Source organism: Thamnophis sirtalis, unplaced genomic scaffold (genome assembly GCF_051295495.1).
Source record: "Thamnophis sirtalis isolate CommonGarterSnake01/CBP01778 unplaced genomic scaffold, rThaSir2_p1.2 scaffold_1, whole genome shotgun sequence".
Taxonomy (NCBI): domain Eukaryota; kingdom Metazoa; phylum Chordata; class Lepidosauria; order Squamata; family Natricidae; genus Thamnophis; species Thamnophis sirtalis.
In genome coordinates, this window is record NW_028261381.1 from 183,437,208 (window position 1) to 183,457,611 (window position 20,404).

Consider the following 20,404-nt stretch of genomic DNA (forward strand, 5'->3'; position numbering starts at 1 on the left):
GGGGAAAGAACTTTGGAAGATCTGAAAAGGCAGGACAGAGGGGAATCCAGTAGAAAGCTATCACACTCTGGGGAAAGAACTTTGGGAGATCGGAGGCTTCAAGACAGAGGGGAATCCAGGAAAAAGCTATCTCATGCTGAGGAAAGAACTTTGGGAGATCAGAGCAATAGCAATAGCAGTAGACTTATATACCGCTTCATAGGCCTTTCAGGCCTCTCTAAGCGGTTTACAGAGAGTCAGCATATTGCCCCCAACAATCTGGGTCCTCATTTTACCCACCTCGGAAGGATGGAAGGCTGAGTCAACCCTGAGCCGGTGAGATTTGAACCGCTGACCTGCTGATCTAGCAGTAGCCTGCAGTGCTGCTTTTAACCACTGCGCCACCTTGGCTCATAGAGGAGGCAGGACAGAGAGGAATCCAGTAGAAAGTTATCACACGCTGGGGAAAGAACTTTGGGAGATCGGACGAGGCAGGACAGAGAGGAATCCAGGAGAACACTCCTGAGCTTGCCGCTGCTGTCTGTGGATTGTGCCGCTGGACCTCTCCATGCTTCTCTGTTCATCACCTCCCCTCCCAGATATGGTACTTGATACCGAATTCGGCTAGGATAATGCGGACAGGCGGGGGGAGCGAGCGATGGAGCTGCTTCCAGACAGACATGGGTGAGGGAGCGAGAGACAGGGCTGGGGCAGACATTCTGGAATGTCTTCCAGGTCCACCGGTCAAACCTCCTCTCACCGAATCGGTAAATTTCACCATCCGGTTCTCCCGAGCTGGTACGAACCGGCAGAAACCCACCACTGCCTTAACCCAACCCTTCCCAAATAACCAGTATTTAAACATTTCCTAGTACTCTTCTGCATAGGATCATAAAAGAAGCAAGAGTATATCATACAACCTCATCTGCCTCCAATAATGAATGACTCATTTATCAATCACTGATTTCTCACCCATCTGCCTTTGTTCCATCCAACCTTCTTCATAACAAATGAAAAAGGATAATAAAGTAGGAAGCATAATAACAGTAGGAAACTATGATTAATGTCTACTTTATATATTCTTGTTCATTAATAAAGTATATCTCACAATTAATTAATAGAGAGTAAAATAATGAGCCTCGTGTAAATCGTAGAAATTAGTTATGAAAAAAAATCCTCTAATACTTGATTGAAAGTAAAAGTTAGTAGGAATTCAACAAAGCTTCAGAGATCTATGGAAATGAGCATGCTTTAAAAAATTGACCTATTTTAAAATTTAAAAAAACTCAACATATTTTTAAAGCTTCATTTCATGATAATGAAGTGGGAAACTGCCGTGGTGGAAACAAATACCCACATTCTTTAAAAGTCTATGTTTATTTCCAAATTGATCACTGGGGCCTCAGGGAGGACAAAGGAATTAATTAAAAGTGTGAGGGAAGGTTGCCGATAAGAGATAGCTTGTGATTTGTAACTTCACTTGGTTTCCAATTATTTAATGGGCAAGCCCATCCTCCATTTCGTCAGTTTTTAGAAATAAGATCAAATACAAAAAAAATCAAAATCAAAGCTTCCAATTCCCATATAAATCACAGATTCTTGTTTCTTATCATATTCTCTCTACAATTCAGATTAGGCTTAAGTAGGATAATGTAGCATTTGGGGGAAAAGATGCAAGCCAAGAGACCAGCCCCAGAGGCCAAGATGGAGAAGATCTCCACGGCCACCATGGACTTCCCTTTGGTGCTCAGGTAGGTGGGGAGGAATGAGATCCAAACACTGCAAAAGACTAGCATGCTAAAAGTAATGAACTTGGCTTCGTTAAAGCTGTCAGGCAATTTCCTAGCCAGAAAGGCCACCGTGAAACTGACAAGGGCCAGGAAACCCAGGTAGGCAAGGACAGCATAAAACATCAAAGCCGAGCCTTCATTACATTCCAAGATGGCTTCTCCTACCAAGGAGTGGAAGTCCATGTTGGGAAATGGGGGAGAAGTTACCAGCCAGATGGCACAAAGAACTGCTTGGACTAGGGGACAGGTTACAATAATGGAGTTGGTGAGGGGTTTCCCCAAGAGTTTCCTTGTGTTGTTCCCTGGTTTTGTGGCCATGAAGGCCAGAACCACCATGACAGTTTTTGCCAACACAGAGGAAACTGCAAGGGAAAAGAGAATGGCAAAGGAAGTTTGTCGGAAGAGACAGGTGAGCTTCCCAGGTCGACCAATGAAGAGGAAGGAGCAGAGGAAGCAGAGCAGGAGGGAGACCAGGAGGATGTAGGTGAGATCTCGGTTGTTGGCCTTGACGATCGGTGTGTTGTGATGTTTATGGAAAATCACCAGAACTGAAGATGTGATGAGAGAAAGGAAAAATGATAGAGAAGCCAACGTGTATCCCAGGGTCTCTTGATAGGCGAGGAAGTGAATCTTCTTGGGAATGCAGTGGTCCTTGTCCTCATTGGGATATTGGTCTTCTGGGCAGGGGTCACAGCGAGCTGCATCTGAAATCAAGAGTCAAAGGATTAGACAAAGGATTTCAGGGGCATCTGCCATGAATATTATCATTCCCTGATGGGTAACCCGATTCTTCCCTTTCTATAGTGGACATCGCGCAAAGCTCTGGATGGAATTACTCACTGTGCACTTTATGGTGCATCCAGAAAATGGGAAATCATCCTTCATTTGCAAGGACCCTGGGGCTACCTAACCCAGAGATCAGGACCTGTTCAGCTCCAGCTGACCAGGTCAGTTTGCTGAGGAAAAAAGGCCTCTTACAACTGAATGGGACATTTAGGTTCTGACCCTTGGCTGCACCCCCTTCACCCCCGGCCACCAGCCCTTCATGGCACTGGACCTGGATATCTGAGAGACCATCTCCTGCTACACACCTCCCAACGTCCGATAAGAACCCACAGGCTAGGCCTCCTCTGGGTGCCGTCGACCGGACAATGCCGACTGGCGACCACTCGGGGGAGAGCCTTTTCTGTAGCTGCTCCGGCTCTGTGGAATGAACTACCAGCAGAGATCCGGACGCTTCCCACCCTCGTGGCCTTCCAAAAAGCCACCAAAACCTGGCTGTTCCGACAGGCCTGGGGTTGCTGATTTTTGTATCAGGTTCAACCCCCAATTAAATCGAATGTATGTTGTGTTTTTTTTAATTGTTTGTATTGTCCCCCTGTGTGTATTTTATTTTCATTTCGTATTTGTAAGCTGCCTGGAGTCCCCCAGGATTGGGCGGCATAGAAACCCATTAAATTGAGAATTGCCTCAGCCAATTTACAGTCAGCTTTCCTCCTCCACTGGCCCTCCCCTGCCATTCTCCACAGCCAATGGATCCATGGCCCTCCACCCCTTGTCCTTAATCCCTGTCGATTCCCCAGACCCAGTTTGACCTGGGCCTTTGGCTGTGTGGAACAAATAACCATCACCTTCCCCCCACACCCCACAATGCCAGCAGCTGTGTGACACCACAACTCTTGCCTTCTCCCCTGGCCTGCCATTGATTGTGGTACATGCTGGCTCCCCACAGCCCTCTCAGCCCTCCCCAGCACCCAATTGGCTGGGGGCTATTTATCCCGGGCAGCCAAAGACCCAGATCAAAGGGTGTCTGGGTGAATAGTTTATCTGTCCCCTCAGAGTCAGCTGAATCAGGGTGCAAATAGGTGCAGAATTTTCTTGGAACTGAAATAATAAATCCTTCTATTCTCCAACATTCAGAACTGAAGACAATGTCAGTGGTTTCACTCACTGATTGAATCAGGAAAGGAAACTCTCAGGGCATCTTCCTGCCAAGAGCATAGCTTTACTGAAAAAATAACATGGCTAGTGGAAAATCCAGGAGGAAGAGCCAACGTCGCAATGGTACGGACGTGCGGTCTCGATGCTCCGACTCTGCCGCCGCCGGGTGGTCCAATCGGACCTAAGAGACGGTGAACAGGAAGACTATATCTTGCTGATCTCAGGGACCCCGCAAAGTCCCTGATTGATCCAAGAGAAGGTTTTCAAGCTGGCGGCAAAAGGCAGCCTAGGCTGATGAAGTTGGGACAGCTCCGGAACAGAAGGAAACGGAAGGAAACGGAAAGAGAAACTGTGTCCATCTGGTGAGGAATCCTTTCTGTTTTGAAAAAGACTGCCCAAAAAAACCTTTTTATGCTAAATTAAATCCTCAGGCAGAAGAAGTAAGTGGCGAAATTGGTCTGCATTGGATGGTTTTGGTTAGTATGCTTTTTTTCCTTTTGTAATTACACTTTGTGGATTGAAGTGCTCGCAACTTTTTTTTCTCTCATCTTTTTAAAGTGAACGGATGAAGAAAGGGGAAAAAATGATGGTTTTAAGGAGAGAAACCTTACCAGAAGCACGATTGACAATCAAAGATAAATCAATTTATAAAGCAAATGGTGGGTGCCGAGATTACCTGACAAATACAGCAAGCAACAAGGTGCGGAGAGATGTCCATAAAAACTTTACCAAGGAAATAAACAGAAGATTAACTCCACAAATGGCAAAAGAAATAAGACTATATGCCTTCTGGAAGGATACAGGTTGATCTATGAAAGTTGATAATAAAAAACTAGCTAGGTTTGGTGATTAGTAAGTAGGAATTTAGTAATTTTTAGATTGCTTTGTTAAATAAATAGTTGATAATGGTAACAAGGTACATATTTATGTTGGCTGGAGGTGAGGAAGTTGGATATAAGTAGTAAATGATTTTGTTAACAAATATTAATGATAACAATAATAATGAAATGATAAGAGATATAGTTAACGACATATATATGTACTGGTTTAATATAAGGAATTTGGATATAAATTGCAACAATGATTTGGGAAAAAAGGTTTAGAAATTTTGTTAATTCTTATTTTGAATATGTTATAAAGGTGTAATGTTCTTGGATATATGAAAGTTGATAACAAAAAAATAACTAAATCTTATAATTAGTAAGTAGTAATTTAGTAACTTTTAGATTGTTATGTTAAATAAATAATTGATAATGGCAATAAGGTACACATATGTGTTGGTTTGATGAGAAGAAAATGGATATAAACAGTAAAGGATCTTCTGTTAACTAATATTAATTATAACAACTAATAATGGAATGATAATGATAAGGGATACAGTTAAAGATAGATAGATGATAGATAGATAGATAGATAGATAGATAGATAGATAGATAGATAGATAGATAGATAGATATAGAGATACAGATACAGATAGAGATACAGATAGAGATACAGATAGAGATACAGATAGAGATACAGATAGAGATACAGATATACAGATATACAGATATACAGATATACAGATATACAGATATACAGATATACAGATATACAGATATACAGATATACAGATATACAGATATACAGATATACAGATATACAGATATACAGATATACAGATATACAGATATACAGATATACAGATATTCAGATATAGATATAGATAGATACACCACCATAACAAAAGGAACTTGGACACAAATTGTAAACAGTGACTTGGGAAAAAAAGGATTTAGAAACTTTGTCAATTTATCTTTATTTAGAATATGTTATAAAGGTTTAAGGTTATTGGATGATTTTTGTAATAATTAATGAAATGCCATTAAGCGGTTGTGTTTTTTAACTATGGTTTATTTTAGGCAAAAGGACAGTAAAACAATTTCAGTCAAATGAGAACTATGATATGTTGAGAGTAAGACTCATCAAGAACTTTGACATTTGATATGAATGTGAGTAATGACTGTGGAAGAGATGCACGAAAGCTAATTGTAACCAATGGACACACTTTCTACAGGATGTAATGTAAGATGATGGGGTTTTTTTGGTGTTGTTTGTTTAATAAAAATTAAATTTTCTTGCAAAAAAAAAAGAAGTGGAAAATCCAACTGTAATGATTTCACGCACAAACAGCATAAGAAAACTTCCCCTTTCCCCCTGGTCCTCCCCCTGTCCATTGGTCTGGCCAATCGGTTATACTTGCATTGTTTTGGGAATGATCTCGGGCTTTTCCTGCAGAAGACCTTGGGCCACTGATTATCTCAGGCTTCAAGAGGGCTCACACCCTTTCCTTTTCACTCCCAATTTCCCACCCACCCCCTTTGCATCCCAATGCCTCCCCCTCCCCGCTTCCATTGCTGTTGTGAGGTTGCAAGTGGGGTCTGGACAGCAAAACTATCAATGCACTTGGATGAGAAGCAGAGGTGGGGGGTTCCTACCAGTTCACACCTATTCGGTAGAACCGGTTCGTCAAATCTACCGAACCGGTTAGAAGAGGTTCCACCAGTGGACCCGGAAAGCAGGCCACACCTACAGAAGAGCTTCCAAAAACTTTTGAAACCCACCACTGACACACATACACACACAGACTCACACAGAGAAAGAGAAAGAGAAAGAAAGAAAGAAAGAAAGAAAGAAAGAAAGAAAGAAAGAAAGAAAGAAAGAGTGAGAGAGAGATGAAAGAAAAAAAGGAAAAAGGGACAGAGAGACAAAAGGAAGGAAAGAGAGAGAGAGAGAGAACACATGGCTGGCAAGCTACTCCCACCAGGTCACATGGCCGGCAAGCCACTCCCACAAAGGAGGACACACCCACAGAGTAGGTTCGAAAAAATTTTGAAACCCACCACTGATGAGAAGTGAAAAGTCTTCAAGGAAAAACAAGGAGAGTCCAGTTGACTTTTGAAAAAGGAACTTTGGGGCAACCATGACCTGAAAATCTCCACAGACTTCTATAAAAATGTCACTGTTGAAGGACTGGGAATGCCACCCCCACCCACCCACCCCCCGTGTCCTTTCTTCTGCACAGAGTAAAGCTTTCTTCAACGGTTCCACCACAAAACCACGTTCAACTAAACCGCGCTCGACGAAACCGCGTAGCTGACGTCATCAACAGCGTGACAACACCGCGGAGACAGAAGCACGCTGTAAACGCTAAACCTAAAATTAACCCCTAAACCTAAACCTAACCTCCCTAAACCTAACCCCCCTAAACCTAACCCTAAACCTAACCCTTAACCTAACCCTAAACCTAAACCTAACCCTAAACCTAACCCTTAACCTAACCCTAAACCTAATCCTAACCCTAAACCTAACCCTAACCCTAAACCTAAACCTAACCCTAACCCTAAACCTAACCCTAAACCTAACCCCTAACCTAACCCTAAACCTAACCCTAAAGCTAACCCTAAACCTAACCCTTACCTTAAGTTGAATTGGCTTGCTTTCAAAGCGCTATTTAAAGCGCCCTTCTTTCTCCGCGCTCGCTGTTGTTGCCCTGCTGAGGACGTCAGCGACGCGGTTTAATCGGGCGCGGCTTAGTCGAGCACGGTTTTGTCGTGCCACGTTCTTCAACTCCCTGGTGTGGTTTATTGGGAGTTGCACACAGGACACACCCAGTTTTCTGGGACAATCCTGGCTCAGCTTCTCTGATTTCTACTTCAGATCCACCCACTCAGGTTTCTTTTGCAGGGAAGGATTGTTATTATTATTTATTGATTTGATTTGCCTCCTCTCTCACCTATAAGGAGGCTCCTGGGAGCTAACAGACATAGATACGTAGATGGACCTCCACTTTCTCTGACAGAACGATCAATTTTCTTGAATAGTGCTGGCAAAAGAAGGACACCCTAAATAATAAAAAGCTTGATTTTTTTTTCAGAAACAAGATTGGCAACTAGCTTTCCCCCTCTGATGTGACAGTAGGAGGGGAAAGGCTAGTGGGAGACCCATAGATTGTTCTACTTTACATGAAGTTGTTGAAGAGCAGAGGGGTTCTCTGGGGGGGCGGGGGCAGGGCAGCTTAGATCCATAAACTGAGAGGTTCTGTTGAAAAGTATGAAGAACGTCAATCCTATCAATAATGACAAAATCAACATTTAGATCTAATGAATGGCTTCCTAAATCACAGGAGATTTGAATGGTGCTCTACCTGTTTCATTAGAAACGGTCCCTTCTGGACAAGGACCACATTGGTAGCAGCAAACCTCCTTGCCCTCCGGAACTCTTCTCCTCTCTCCTGCCTGGCACCTCTTCGTGCCACACCTGGCAAAGGGCACCTTCTAAGAGAGAAAAGGGAGATGTTTGCGGTGGCTGCAGCAATGAACGTGCTTCACGTATCCATTCCCACATTCCCATTTCCCTGTTCAGAATGTCTTCATCAGAAACAGCTGACTTGGGTCTAAGAGAATCCAGGAGAAAGCTCACATGGGGACTCAGACTTCTCACACTCCTGACCCATCAGTGGATGCTGAACAAGCCTGCAGAGGAAGGCTTGTGACGTTGAGCTGCCACTCTTCTAAAACAAAGAGTGATGAAGATCCAACTGACCAGGAATGGTCCATGGGAACCTCTGCCTGATCTAACTGCACCCTGGAGTTCGAGCAGAAGTTCTTCCACCCATTGTCGGATCTTTCACAAATAAGATCTCAAATTTATTAACCTCAAAAACAGGTTTCTCACCAAATTCTGAAAACATTTTATGGTCCTGTAGACCTGTTTTCAGGTTAGAAGGACATCCTGGAGATAGTGATTCTTTCCCCAGATTTACAACACAACAGCTCACCTCGTTCACCCAGACAATTGAATTGGAGTTAACGGTGAAAGCCTGTCTTGGGGGAGCCCTGGGATCTATTCTTCCAACTTTCACAAAGACAAAAGATTGATTGGGGAGGAGGACCCAGTTGAGAAGTTCATAACGAGCAGATCCCAGTCCATCTTCTGAGAAGGAGACTTCCTCTCCAGCACTGTTGTTGAAGTGGACATTCCTCAAATAGGGAAGAATCTGAAAGAGAAGAGAGCTTCATAAATTGGAATCCTTGGCACAAGGGCAGAAACAGACACGATGGCTTCTCTCATTCTGTGATGTAAACCATCTTCTATGTCTTAGAACAGTGTTTCTCAACCTTGGCAACTTGAAGATGTCCGGACTTCAACTCCCAGAATTCCCCAGCCAGCTGGCTGGGGAATTCTGGGAGTTGAAGTCCGGACATCTTCAAGTTGCCAAGGTTGAGAAACACTGTCTTAGAAGCTGTGTCACCTGGGAATATTTGGATGCTAAGTTCTCTTTGGTTGAGATATGAACAATCAGGGGGTTGAATGGCTAAGGAATGTGTAACAGAATAGACTCCCATTCTGCTAACTCTCCCCACCCGATTCACAATAATGCAGGAACCAGGTCTGGCCGAGTGGGGTCATGTGGAAGGAAGGGCCTGGCCGGAGTTCCCTCTTCACTGGCCAGGCAGGTCCAGGGCTGAAGCTTTGAGGCAGGAAGTTTTGAGGAGTTTCAAATCAGGAACCCTTTAGGAACAACTGGGTCCCTGCTCTGTCTGCTGAGGCTGATGAAGGCTGCTGTGCCCAAGAAGATGAACAGTAGAAGACATGGCAGACTAAATCAACGGGGTGGGGTCACACGGGATGCTAATTCACAGAACCATCAACCAATCTTAAAGTGAATTGAACTGAAGGTCAATTTATAGCTACACAAAGAGGGGAAATGAGCAGCTTGTAGAAAAAATGCCACTAGGACTTCAACTGGCCTGTAGAAACTCTCTGCATAAATGCACCCAGATTATCATTCTGCTCAGGGCTGACCCCTCCCTCCCTCCCTGGTCACCCCCTGAAACTCTGGGAACTGTTGAAGACCCTCAGGACCTTATGTGAATAGATCTCCTGTAAGGATATCATGCTTTAGGTTACTTCTCCTTTGCCTCAACAAAACAAAATATTCAATTCATACTTCTTTAAAATAATTGCTACTTTAATCTGTTCTGAGACGCAATGAATGATATGGTGGCATCAGTAACTGAAGAAATGCCTATGGGAAGCTTCCTCTCTAAGGATCTGTGGATTGGATAAAATGGTTCCACCACAAATGCACGTACGACAAAAGCGCGTGTGACTAAACCGCGGTGACAAAACTGCACCGTCAAAACCGCGGAGACAAATGAGCGCTGAAGCGCGCCGACAACAGCGCGCCGACAGAAGCACGCTGTAACATAACCCTAAACCTAACCCTAAACCTAACCCTAAACCTAACCCTAACCCTAACCCTAACCCTAACCCTAACCCTAACCCTAACCCTAACCCTAACCCTAACCCTAACCCTAACCCTAACCTAACCCTAAACCTAACCCTAAACCTAACCCTAAACCTAAACCTAACCCTAAACCTAACCCTAAACCTAACCCTAAACCTAAACCTAACCCTAAACTTAACCCTAAACCTAAACCTAACCCTAAACCTAACCCTAAACCTAATCCTAAACCTAACCCTAAACCTAACCCTAAACCTAACCCTAAACCTAACCCTAAACCTAATCCTAAACCTAACCCTAAACCTAACCCTAAACCTAACCCTAAACCTAACCCTAAACCTTACCTTAACTTAAATCGCGCTTCTGTCGGCGCGCTGTTGTCGGCGCGCTGTTGTCGGCGCGCTTTTGACAGCGCGGTTTTAGCGCCGCAGGTTTGTCGGCGCGCTTTTGACGTTCGCGGTTATGTCGTGCCACGGGATAAAATATCATGGAGATTACCTGAAGAGCCAAGGTGGCGCAGTGGTTAAATGCAGCACTGCAGGCTACTGCTAGATCAGCAGGTCAGCGGTTCAAATCTCACCGGCTCAGGGTTGACTCAGCCTTCCATCCTTCCGAGGTGGGTAAAATGAGGACCCAGATTGTTGGGGGCAATATGCTGACTCTCTGTAAACCGCTCAGAGAGGGCTGAAAGCCCTATGAAGCGGTATATAAGTCTACTGCTATTGCTATTGCTATTACCTGCCATGCCTGGACATTTGAGGGCCTCTTTCCAAGCCTCATCATGGCTGGCCGGGTTCCTGATCCAAACGTCGCATGCAATGCATGTGCCACAGCATAAACGGCATTGTAGATGTTGTAACTTTCCCCTGTCATGGTCATTTCAAAGATATAGGATGGCAGGTTCTGTAAATCCTCCTTTCCTGTACATGATTTTTTCCAGTTTAGAGGGATGATGCTTGGGCTGAGGATCTTGCAGCCAAAGGCTATTTCCCACCATAACAAGAGAAATAAATTCACTTGTGGCTTCAAGGGGCCCAAAGACAGGAGGAAACGTCTGAATCCTGAGACATCCCCACTTTGGTGGTTAAACTGCAAAGCCCCATGGAAGGGCCTTAAAGCTTCAAACAAATTTCCCACCGTAGTAAACTCCCACTGAGAAGTTAGGATCCAGACATTCCAATAGGAGATGTCTTCGATGTTTCCGTACTCAGAGAGAGCCGACATTAAACTTGCTATAGTAGGGGAATCTCCAAACAAAATAATCACTTCTGCTTTCACGCACATTTTGAAAAAGAGGTTCATCATCATAACATAAAGATCCTCGTCTTCCAGCATTTCCATGAAGGCCAGGCAGATCTCCTTCTCCTTCAGCATCGGCACCAGAGTTGAGATGAAACGATGCCCACTGTCGTCTTCTGAGGCCGCAAGGCCAACCCAGTTCCAGTGGAAATGCAGGAGCAGCTGGACTAGACCCTCACACTCAGGAAATTCACTGGGATTAATACGGAAGAAGGAAGGATGAAATGGCTCCTCTTCCTGAGGGAACTCAAAGCCAATCCCGAGCTACAGAAAGGGAGATTCCTCTTTCAAAGACAAAATAAAGGTTGATGGTGACTTTAAGGGGTCCCTGTTGTCTTTGTTGCCCGCCAGTCATGAAATGATCAGAATTATCTCATCATCTTATCTCTTCGGCATTGTACAAAAATGTATCATGAAACATAACATATAAAAATGAATTCAACTATAGCATGGATTCCAGCATGGGTCAATTTAATATGAGCCGAGGTGGCGCAGTGGGTAGAGTGCAGCACTGCAGGCCACTTCAGCTGACTGCTAGTTCAGCAGTTCAGCGGTTCAAATCTCACCGGCTCAAGGTTGACTCAGCCTTCTTCCTTCCGAGGTGGGTGAAATGAGGACCCGGATTGTTGTTGGGGGCGATATGCTGACTCTGTAAACCGCTTAGAGAGGGCTGAAAGCCCTATGAAGCGGTAGATAAGTCTACTGCTATTGCTATTGCTATTGCTATTCTACCGGTTTGCTCCAAACCGGTAGCATAGGTGGCAGGAGGCTCCACCCACCCACCCAGAGGTCATCACGGACGCTCTGCGCATGCACAGAAGCGCCGTGTGTGAGTGAAGCGTGCGTACATGTCTACTCCCACATCCGAAACGATAGCGAAGGTAAGAGAAAACCACCATTGATGGCTTCTCTGGGTCTTCTACTCCTGATGTTCCCCCAAAACAGTTTTTCTCTATCAAAAGTTTTATTTCTTTTAAAAAACAAATATTTCATCATTCGTCAATCATTAAAACATTGAAGTACAATTTTTTTTTGTCTTTGTGCCCCTCCCTCCACCCCCCCTACCCCCCACCTTCCCCCCCCCCCCCGGCTTCCCAGAACCCGTACACGGTATGGATTTTTAACAAACACAGTCTAAAATCTATTGGAAAAAAAAGAAAAAGAAATAAAGAAATTAATGACATTCTGCATTGAGCTTAGCTTCTTCTTGCTGAACTAACTTTAAACAATTTAAATCATTTCTGATCTTAAGCATAGGCTAACTGGAGTTTCTTAGTCCCGTATTTATTTTGTATATAGTCAATCCATTTTTTCCAGTCTCGTTTTTATATCTCTCATTTGAGTGATCTTTAAGATATGCCGATATTTTAGCCCTCTCGCCTAAGTTTGTGACTTTCAATGTCCATTCTTGGATTGTAGGCAAGTCTTCCTTCTTCCAGTATTGCGCCACCAACAGTCTTGCTGTTGTTATTAGGTGCAGAATCAAGTTAGTCTCTACCGCTGTAAAATCAGTACATATACCTAGTAAGAATAACTGAGGACTAAACTTTATCCTTCTTTTAAAAACATTTTGCATGACCCACCATATTTTTATCCAGAATGCCTTAACCTTTTGGCAGGTCCACCATATATGATAATATGTAGCATCGAGAGAACCACACCTCCAACATTTAGGCTGTACATTCGGATACATAGAAGCCAACTTTTTAGGATCTAAATGCCATCTATAGAACATCTTGTAAAAATTTTCTCTCAGATTTTCAGCTTGTGTAAATTTCACATTTCTTACCCAGATTCTTTCCCATGTATCCAACATTATTGGTTCCTCAATATTTTGAGCCCATTTTATCATACAATCTTTAACTAATTCTGTTTCCGAATCCATCTGTATTAATACATTATATATCCTCTTTATATGCATTAAGCTTTGATCTCTTATTTGTTTAAACAGATTATCCTCAACTTGAATAAAGCCAATTTTTTGATCTATTTTCCACCTAGCCTGTAATTGCCCATACTGGAACCATGTTTGAACTACCTTCTCCTCTTTTAATACCTCTAAAGATTTTAATTGTAATACCCCCCTTTCCGAAGTAAGAAGCTGTCTGTAAGTAATTCTATCCTGTTTTTGTGCTATATTCATATTTTCAATTGCGTGTCTAGGAATTGCCCACATGGGTATCTCTTGTCATTTAATTTATATTGGTATTTTTTCCAGACCCGCAGTAAAGCATTTCTTAAAATATGACTTTTAAAATTCTTATCCAATTTTTTGTTGAATAACAGGTAAGCATGCCAACCATATACCAGATCGTGTCCCTCAATATTCAATATTCTATCATTGGTTAAATGAGTCCAATCACTAATTACAGATAATGCCACTGCATCATAATATAGTTTTAAATTAGGTAGTTTCAATCCTCCCCTCTCACGTACATCTTGCATTATTTTCATCTTTACCCTCGGCTTCTTTCCTGCCCATACAAATTTGTTGATACCCTTCTGCCATTCTAAAAGATTCACATCTTTTTTAAGTATAGGTAACATTTGGAAAAGAAATAAAAATTTTGGTAAAATGTTCATTTTCACTGCCGCTATCCTACCCAGCAAAGATAAGTGCAATTTCTCCCAATTTTTCATCTCAGTCTGTATACTATGCCAAAGTGGTTCATAATTATGCTTATATAATTTCCCATTTGAAGTTAAAATGTTAACTCCAAGATATTTGACTTTTTTAACTACCTCACATCCTAGCATCCCTCCTAATTCTTCCTTTTGTTTAGTATTTATATTTATAGCTAATATTTTTGTTTTTCCTAAATTTATTTTAAAGCCAGACACTTGACCATATTGATTAATCGTATTCATTAAGACCATACTGGATTCCTGCGGTTGTTCCAATATTATGACCAAATCATCCGCAAAAGCGCGGACTCTATATTCTTGCTGCCTAATCTTGATCCCTTTTAAACCATCCAAGCCCCGTATTTTATTCAACAGTACTTCCAAAGTTATAATAAACAATAATGGGGACAAAGGACAGCCCTGTCTTGTACCTTTCCCAATTTGAAAAGAGTCTGTTAAACTTCCATTGACTATGATTTGTGCTGTTTGCTGTTGGTATATTGCTTTAATTGACTGTAAAAAATTATCTCCTATCTGCATTTTTTGCAATATTTTCAACAGAAATTACCAGGTAACTCGATCAAAGGCCTTCTCAGCATCCAAGAATATAAACGCAGCAGGGATCTGGTTGTTCTTTCCCAGATATTCTAATGCATTAATAATTAATCTGACATTACTTTTCATCTGTCTCCCCTGTATAAAACCTGTTTGGTCCGTGTGTATCAATTGTTGAATAACCAACATTAACCTATTTGCTAATATTTTAGTAAAAATTTTATAATCTACATTCAGTAATGAAATAGGTCTATAATTTTTAGGTTGAGTAGTATCTTGATCCCCCAAAACAGTTTTTGAGTCAATTGTTTTTATACTGTTCTGCCTGTGTTTCGGTTCTCTATTCCATACTCCATCCGGTGCAGCCCCCCCCCACCCTTCCCTTACCTGTGGGACCTTGTAGAGGCTGAAGATGGAGGCCATCAGCATTGAGGATTTGGGGTTGTCACCCCCAATGACAGAGAGCAGGGGGTCCTGCCTGCCACATTTGTAACCTGGGACCATTTTGTTTCCAGTGGAGAGCAGGGAGAGGCTGTTTATTGAAATCTGCTGCTCAATTTGATGTCTGTTGAGAATCTGGAAGCCCAGGGTGATGTTGGGGAGGAGAACCAAATCCTTGTTGATATCTGTGACTGCAAACATCAAGGCCAGGATCTGCTGGTACTTCTTCAATACGCAGCTGTAGTAAGAAAAAAGAAACATTGGGAGCGTCATTGGGAAGCCTGGTCTTGGCTGCTGCTGTTTCTCTTGATGTATGTGTGATAGTAATAGTAGTAGTTAGACTTATATACCGCTTCATAGGGCTTTCAGCCCTCTCTAAGCGGTTTACAGAGTCAGCATATCGCCCCCAACAACAGTCTGGGTCCTCATTTCACCCACCTCGGAAGGATGGAAGGCTGAGTCAACCTTGAGCCGGTGAGATTAGAACCGCTGAACTGCAGATAACAGTCAGCTGAAGTGGCCTGCAGTACTGCACCCTAACCACTGCGCCACCTCGGCTCTGTGATGTTGTTTGGAACAGCAAATCTCGGGCTTCATTGAGTTGTTTAAAAGTTTGTTCTTTGCTTAAACTTGTATGATTTAGTGAGAAATCACAGAGGGCGTCTCTCTATATATTCAGGATTGTCTTTTTTAAAAAAATATACTTTTTTATTTTCCACTTTCATAACATTTATCACATAATCACTATTACATAGCCAATATCCTATTGTTTTAAGTAGTAATTACATCAGTTCCTCTTATCATCAATGCCCAGAAAGATAAAGACCCATTATTGGCTCTTCTGCTCTCCATACACCTCTTTCTTCTACCTCTCTCCTACCTCCTTTCTTCCCTCCATCATCCTTTCCTACTCTACTTCCCCTTCCTTTCTCCTTCTCCTCTCTCTCCATTCCACTCCTCCTTATCCTCCTCATCTTCCCCCCTTACCCTCTCTCCTATCCCTCTCTTCCCATCTTTCTTCTCTCCTCTGTTTCCCATTCTTCCTCTCATTGGTGTATTTCAGCTTCCATACTACTCTACTTCCCCTTCCTTTCTCCTTCTCCTCTCTCTTCATTCCACTCCTCCTTAACCTCCTCATCTTCCCCCCTTACCCTCTCCTCTCCCTCTCTTCCCATCTCCCTTCTGTTTCCCACTCTTCCTGTCATTGGTGTATTTCCGCTTCTGAGCAAACTCCATTCTATGTTGATGGTATTTATGCTTCCATATCAATATACTTAACATACCTTAGTTTTAAAGAAGAAATAAGAGAAGACAGTATACATGTGCAATCATATTACATTAAAATCTAACACCCCTCGTCAAGCCTAATATACATCCCTCCCTCCCCCCCCTCCCCCCCAACCCCCCCCCCAGCCTTCCCTCCCCCGACTTCCCAGAACCCATACGCGGTATAAATCTTTAACAAAAACAGTCTAGAATATATTGGAAAAAAGAATAGAAAATTGATAACATCTTTACATTGAACTTAGCTCCTCCTTGCTAGGCTAATTTTAAACAATTTATATCATTCCTGATCTTAATCATAAGCTATCTGGAATTTCTTAGTCCCATATTTATTTTGTATATAATCGATCCATTTTTTCCAGTCTCGTTTGTATCTCTCGTTTGAGTGGTCCTTAAGATATGCAGATATTTTAGCCATCTCGGCTAAATTTATGACTTTCAATGTCCGTTCTTGAATCGTAGGATTGTCTTATATGACTCTATCACCCCTCCCTTCCTCTCCTTGCTCCAGTGGCTGTGATCCTTCCCAAATGTGGCTCTAGCACCCTAATCAACTTGGTCCTCTCTTGGAGCATTTTCTTGAGCTCTGGTAAGTATCGCTGGGCACAAGACTCCAGAGGGTGTGTGTGTGTTTGTGTGTCACAGCACAGATTTACTGAAAGTCGTTATCCATCAGCACTGCTGGTGCCAAAACTGAGTTTTTAAAAGTACCCTACATTGGAAAACAATTGAGCATTTCCCTCCATTTTCTACCATGGCTTTCTCTCCAAATTAATATTATAAGTCATATTTTTCATTAGGCTAGCGTTGTTTCATTTTTTTTATTATTTCCTCCCTCGGTTTTGATGTGATTTACAGAATATAGAATAACAGAGTTGGAAGGGGACCTTGGAGGTCTTCTAGTCCAACCCCCTGCTCAGGCAGGAAACTCTACACCATTTCAGACAAGTGGCTGTCCAATCTCTTCTTTAAAATTTCCAGTGTTGGGGCACCCACAAAGTCTGGAGGGAAGTTGTCCTGTAGCATAAAATGAGACCAGACCAGCTCTTTGTCAGAGGGAGAGGTTTATTTGCGCAAAGGTTCAGGAGAGATTGATCAAGCAAAACCTGAACCCCGAAGGGCGGTTGTTTACAGTCTTTTATACTCTTAGACAACTTATCGATCATCCCAAAGTACCTGGCCTTCCTCTGTCACATAGACCCCTTTCCTGTGTCATGTAGGCCTCGTACACAATCTCCCAAAACAGAGACATGACATTCATTAGTCATTTACCTCCTCACAGGGGGTATTGGTACCAATATCCTGTTTCATTTGTTTTAGGTGAAGCAAACAGAACAACTAATCTTAAGGGTAATCATTCCTTTTTCCCATTCCACGTGGTAAAGAAACTTTACTACCCAAATAATCTGTCTAGTTATCAAATTCTCTTTTAGTTCCACAGGTTAATTGTCCTCACTGTCAGGAAGTTTCTCCTCAGTTCTAAGTTGCTTCTCTCCTTGATTCGTTTCCACCCATTGCTTCTTGTCCTGCCCTCAGGTGCCTTGGAGAATAGCTTGACTCCCTCTTCTTTGTGGCAACCCCTCAAATACTGGGATACAGTTATCATATCACCCCTAGTCCATCTTTTCACTAAAATAGACATACCATATTCCTGCAATAGAGCTTTTCTTTGTATTTTCTAGCAGGATTATCTGGAAATTAGTATTATAAATCATTTTTTTCCCCACTGGGCTATCACAGTTTCAAATTTGTTTTCTCTCCTCAGTTTTTAAGGTGGTTGATCATCTTCCCAATGTAGAGTTCTGGAAAGATGGAGAAACCTTAACCCAGTTTATGATCTCGGCTCTTTATTCAGACATCCACAAAGAGTAGAACTGGGACATTGCAAACATCTGGAGGACTAGTATTTCTGAAAGGAGGCCCTGGAATCCAAAACGCAGCAAACCCTTAATTGCAACTTTGGGCTCCAGGTGAAACTTACAAAACATAAACTTTAAACGTGAATGGGTTTTTCTGAAAATCTTGGACACCGGAGGAGAAATGAAGTCCCATGGCTAGATTCCCGCCGATAATGAGATCGCCGGGTCTGTAATAGCTCCAGAGATCCTGAAATGGGGAAGCGCTTCTCACATAGAGAGCTGAAATACTCTTTGCCGTAACTGGAGGCAGGCGCCAGAACAGCAGGAGGAGAAGAGGCAGCCCAGCCATCCTTTCCAGGTTCCCTCCTAGACGAGAAATCGAGGCTTGTGCAGAAGCTGAATTGTACACAGCACTTTCAATCTCAGTAGAGCTTTCGGTGTATAGAGACAGGCCAGGCCACCTGCGGAGCCTCTGGGCAAATTTATATCATCCCTGCTTTCTCTTACCTGCATTTCATCTGTGACCAAGGAGGAAACAAAGGCCAGCTGAGAAGTTTGCAAGCTCTTTGCAAGGCTAAGTAAACTGTTGTGTCCTTCCCCCCTCTGGGAACACTCAGAGCCTATAGTTCAAAGCAGGTTGTAACTTGGAAGATTTCTGTACGTTGAAATCCACAGGAGATACATTAAGAATGACTATTCTGATAATTGCAAGGAGAAGCATTTGTCCTACCCACTTAGCACTAGATTTTGCTTGCTCACCTGAAGGGCAAAAACATGTTTGTGTCTCTCTTTTTTATTATTGAAAATTTTTAGAAAAAAAAAACTTTTGCAAATATTTACCTCCCTCCTCCTGCCGTCCCCACCTGAACCCCCCCCCAATCTTCCCACCCCCCAACTTCCCAGAACAAATACAGGGTATAAATCTTTAACAAAGATGTTCTAAGATAAACTTAAAGAAAGTTAGTATCATCTTTCATTTGAGCTTTAACTCCTCTTTGCTAGGCTAACTCTAAACAGATTATATCATTCCTTGTTTCTTCAGTCATAAACTATATGGAATTTCTTAGTCCCGTATTTATTTTGAATATAGTCAATCCATCTTCTCCACTCCAGTTTATATCTCTCGTTGGAGTGGTCCTTGAGATATGCTGATATTTTAGCCATCTCTGCTAGGTTTGTTACTTTCAATGTCCATTCTTGAATAGTAGGCAAATCTTCCTTCTTCCAGTATTGCGCCACCAACAGTCTTGCTGCCGTTATTAAATACAAAATCAAGTTAGTCTCTATAATGACTCTATAGTCTCTATAAAAAGGAGCCGAGGTGGCGCAGTGGTTAGGGCGCAGTACTGCAGGCCACTTTAGCTGACTGTGATCTGCAGTTCAGCGGTTCAAATCTCACTGGCTCAAGGTCGACTCAGCCTTCCATCCTTCCGAGGTGAGTGAAATGAGGACCTGGACTGTGGGGGCAAGTTGCTGACTCAATTTGCTAAAAAATTTGTAAACTGCTTAGAGAGGGCTGAAAGCCCTATGAAGCGGTATATAAGTCTAATAAATAAATAAATAAATAAATAATAGTACAATTCTTGTTAGGTATAACAAAAATAACTGAGGGGTAAACTTTATTCTTTTTTTTAAGAACATTTTGCATAATCCACCATATTTTTATCCAAAATGCTTTGACCTTTTTACAAGTCCACCATATATGGTAATATGTAGCATCGAGACAATCACATCTCCAGCATTTAAAAATGTGGAACGCTTCACGGATTTGCCTGTCATCCTTGCGCCAGGGGCCATGCTAATCTTCTCTGTAACGTTCCAATTTTAGTATGTGTGGCTGCCGAAGAAAGCACAACATGTTTGTGTCTCTTGTTGCTCATCCACAGAGTTTAAGAACTGTGTTGGCTTTTTTGGCAGCTGCTGCACACGGCTGGCTCCTATTTAAATGGTTGTCCACTAGGACTCCAAGATCCCTCTCACAGTTACTACTATTGAGGAAGGTCCCACCTATACTGTACCTGTGCGTTTTGGGTTTTTTTTTATATATATTGATATTGAAAAATCGAAACTCTGAGATTGTTCTTGATTTTTTTTCCCTAACTACTCTTTTCAGTCACAACAGTGCCATCTAGTGGCAACAATAAAGAAAATACTTGAATGACCTTGAACAATGCACATGGTGATTAAAAACCGCCACATAAGACAGAACAACAGCTGTGGATTCTGTGACCCGACAAAAGCGCGAACGTCATAAGCGCGCCGACAAAACTGCGCCGCTAAAACCGCGATGTCAAAAGCACACCGACAACAGCGCGCCGACAACAGTGCGCCGACAGAAGCGC

At 42.6% G+C, this 20,404-nt stretch overlaps 1 protein-coding gene and 1 non-coding gene across 2 annotated transcripts in view; both read right to left on the reverse strand.

Annotated features, from left to right (window-relative positions):
- LOC148049987 (vomeronasal type-2 receptor 26-like) overlaps positions 1-18,575 on the reverse strand; it is a 34,904-nt gene extending 16,329 nt beyond the window's left edge. Inside the window, exons 1-4 of the mRNA XM_087706048.1 lie at positions 18,570-18,575; positions 18,185-18,309; positions 14,980-15,157; positions 10,738-11,562 (exon numbers count right to left, since the gene is read on the reverse strand). Coding sequence (XP_087562174.1) covers positions 10,738-11,562; positions 14,980-15,157; positions 18,185-18,309; positions 18,570-18,575 — 1,134 coding nt within the window. The remainder of the gene's footprint in view (positions 1-10,737; positions 11,563-14,979; positions 15,158-18,184; positions 18,310-18,569) is intronic.
- A 1,231-nt stretch (positions 18,576-19,806) lies between these two features.
- Positions 19,807-19,915, reverse strand: LOC148049988 (U6 spliceosomal RNA). The gene has a single exon (XR_015695318.1). It is a non-coding gene; the product is annotated as a U6 spliceosomal RNA (small nuclear RNA).
- Positions 19,916-20,404: the final 489 nt, after the last annotated feature.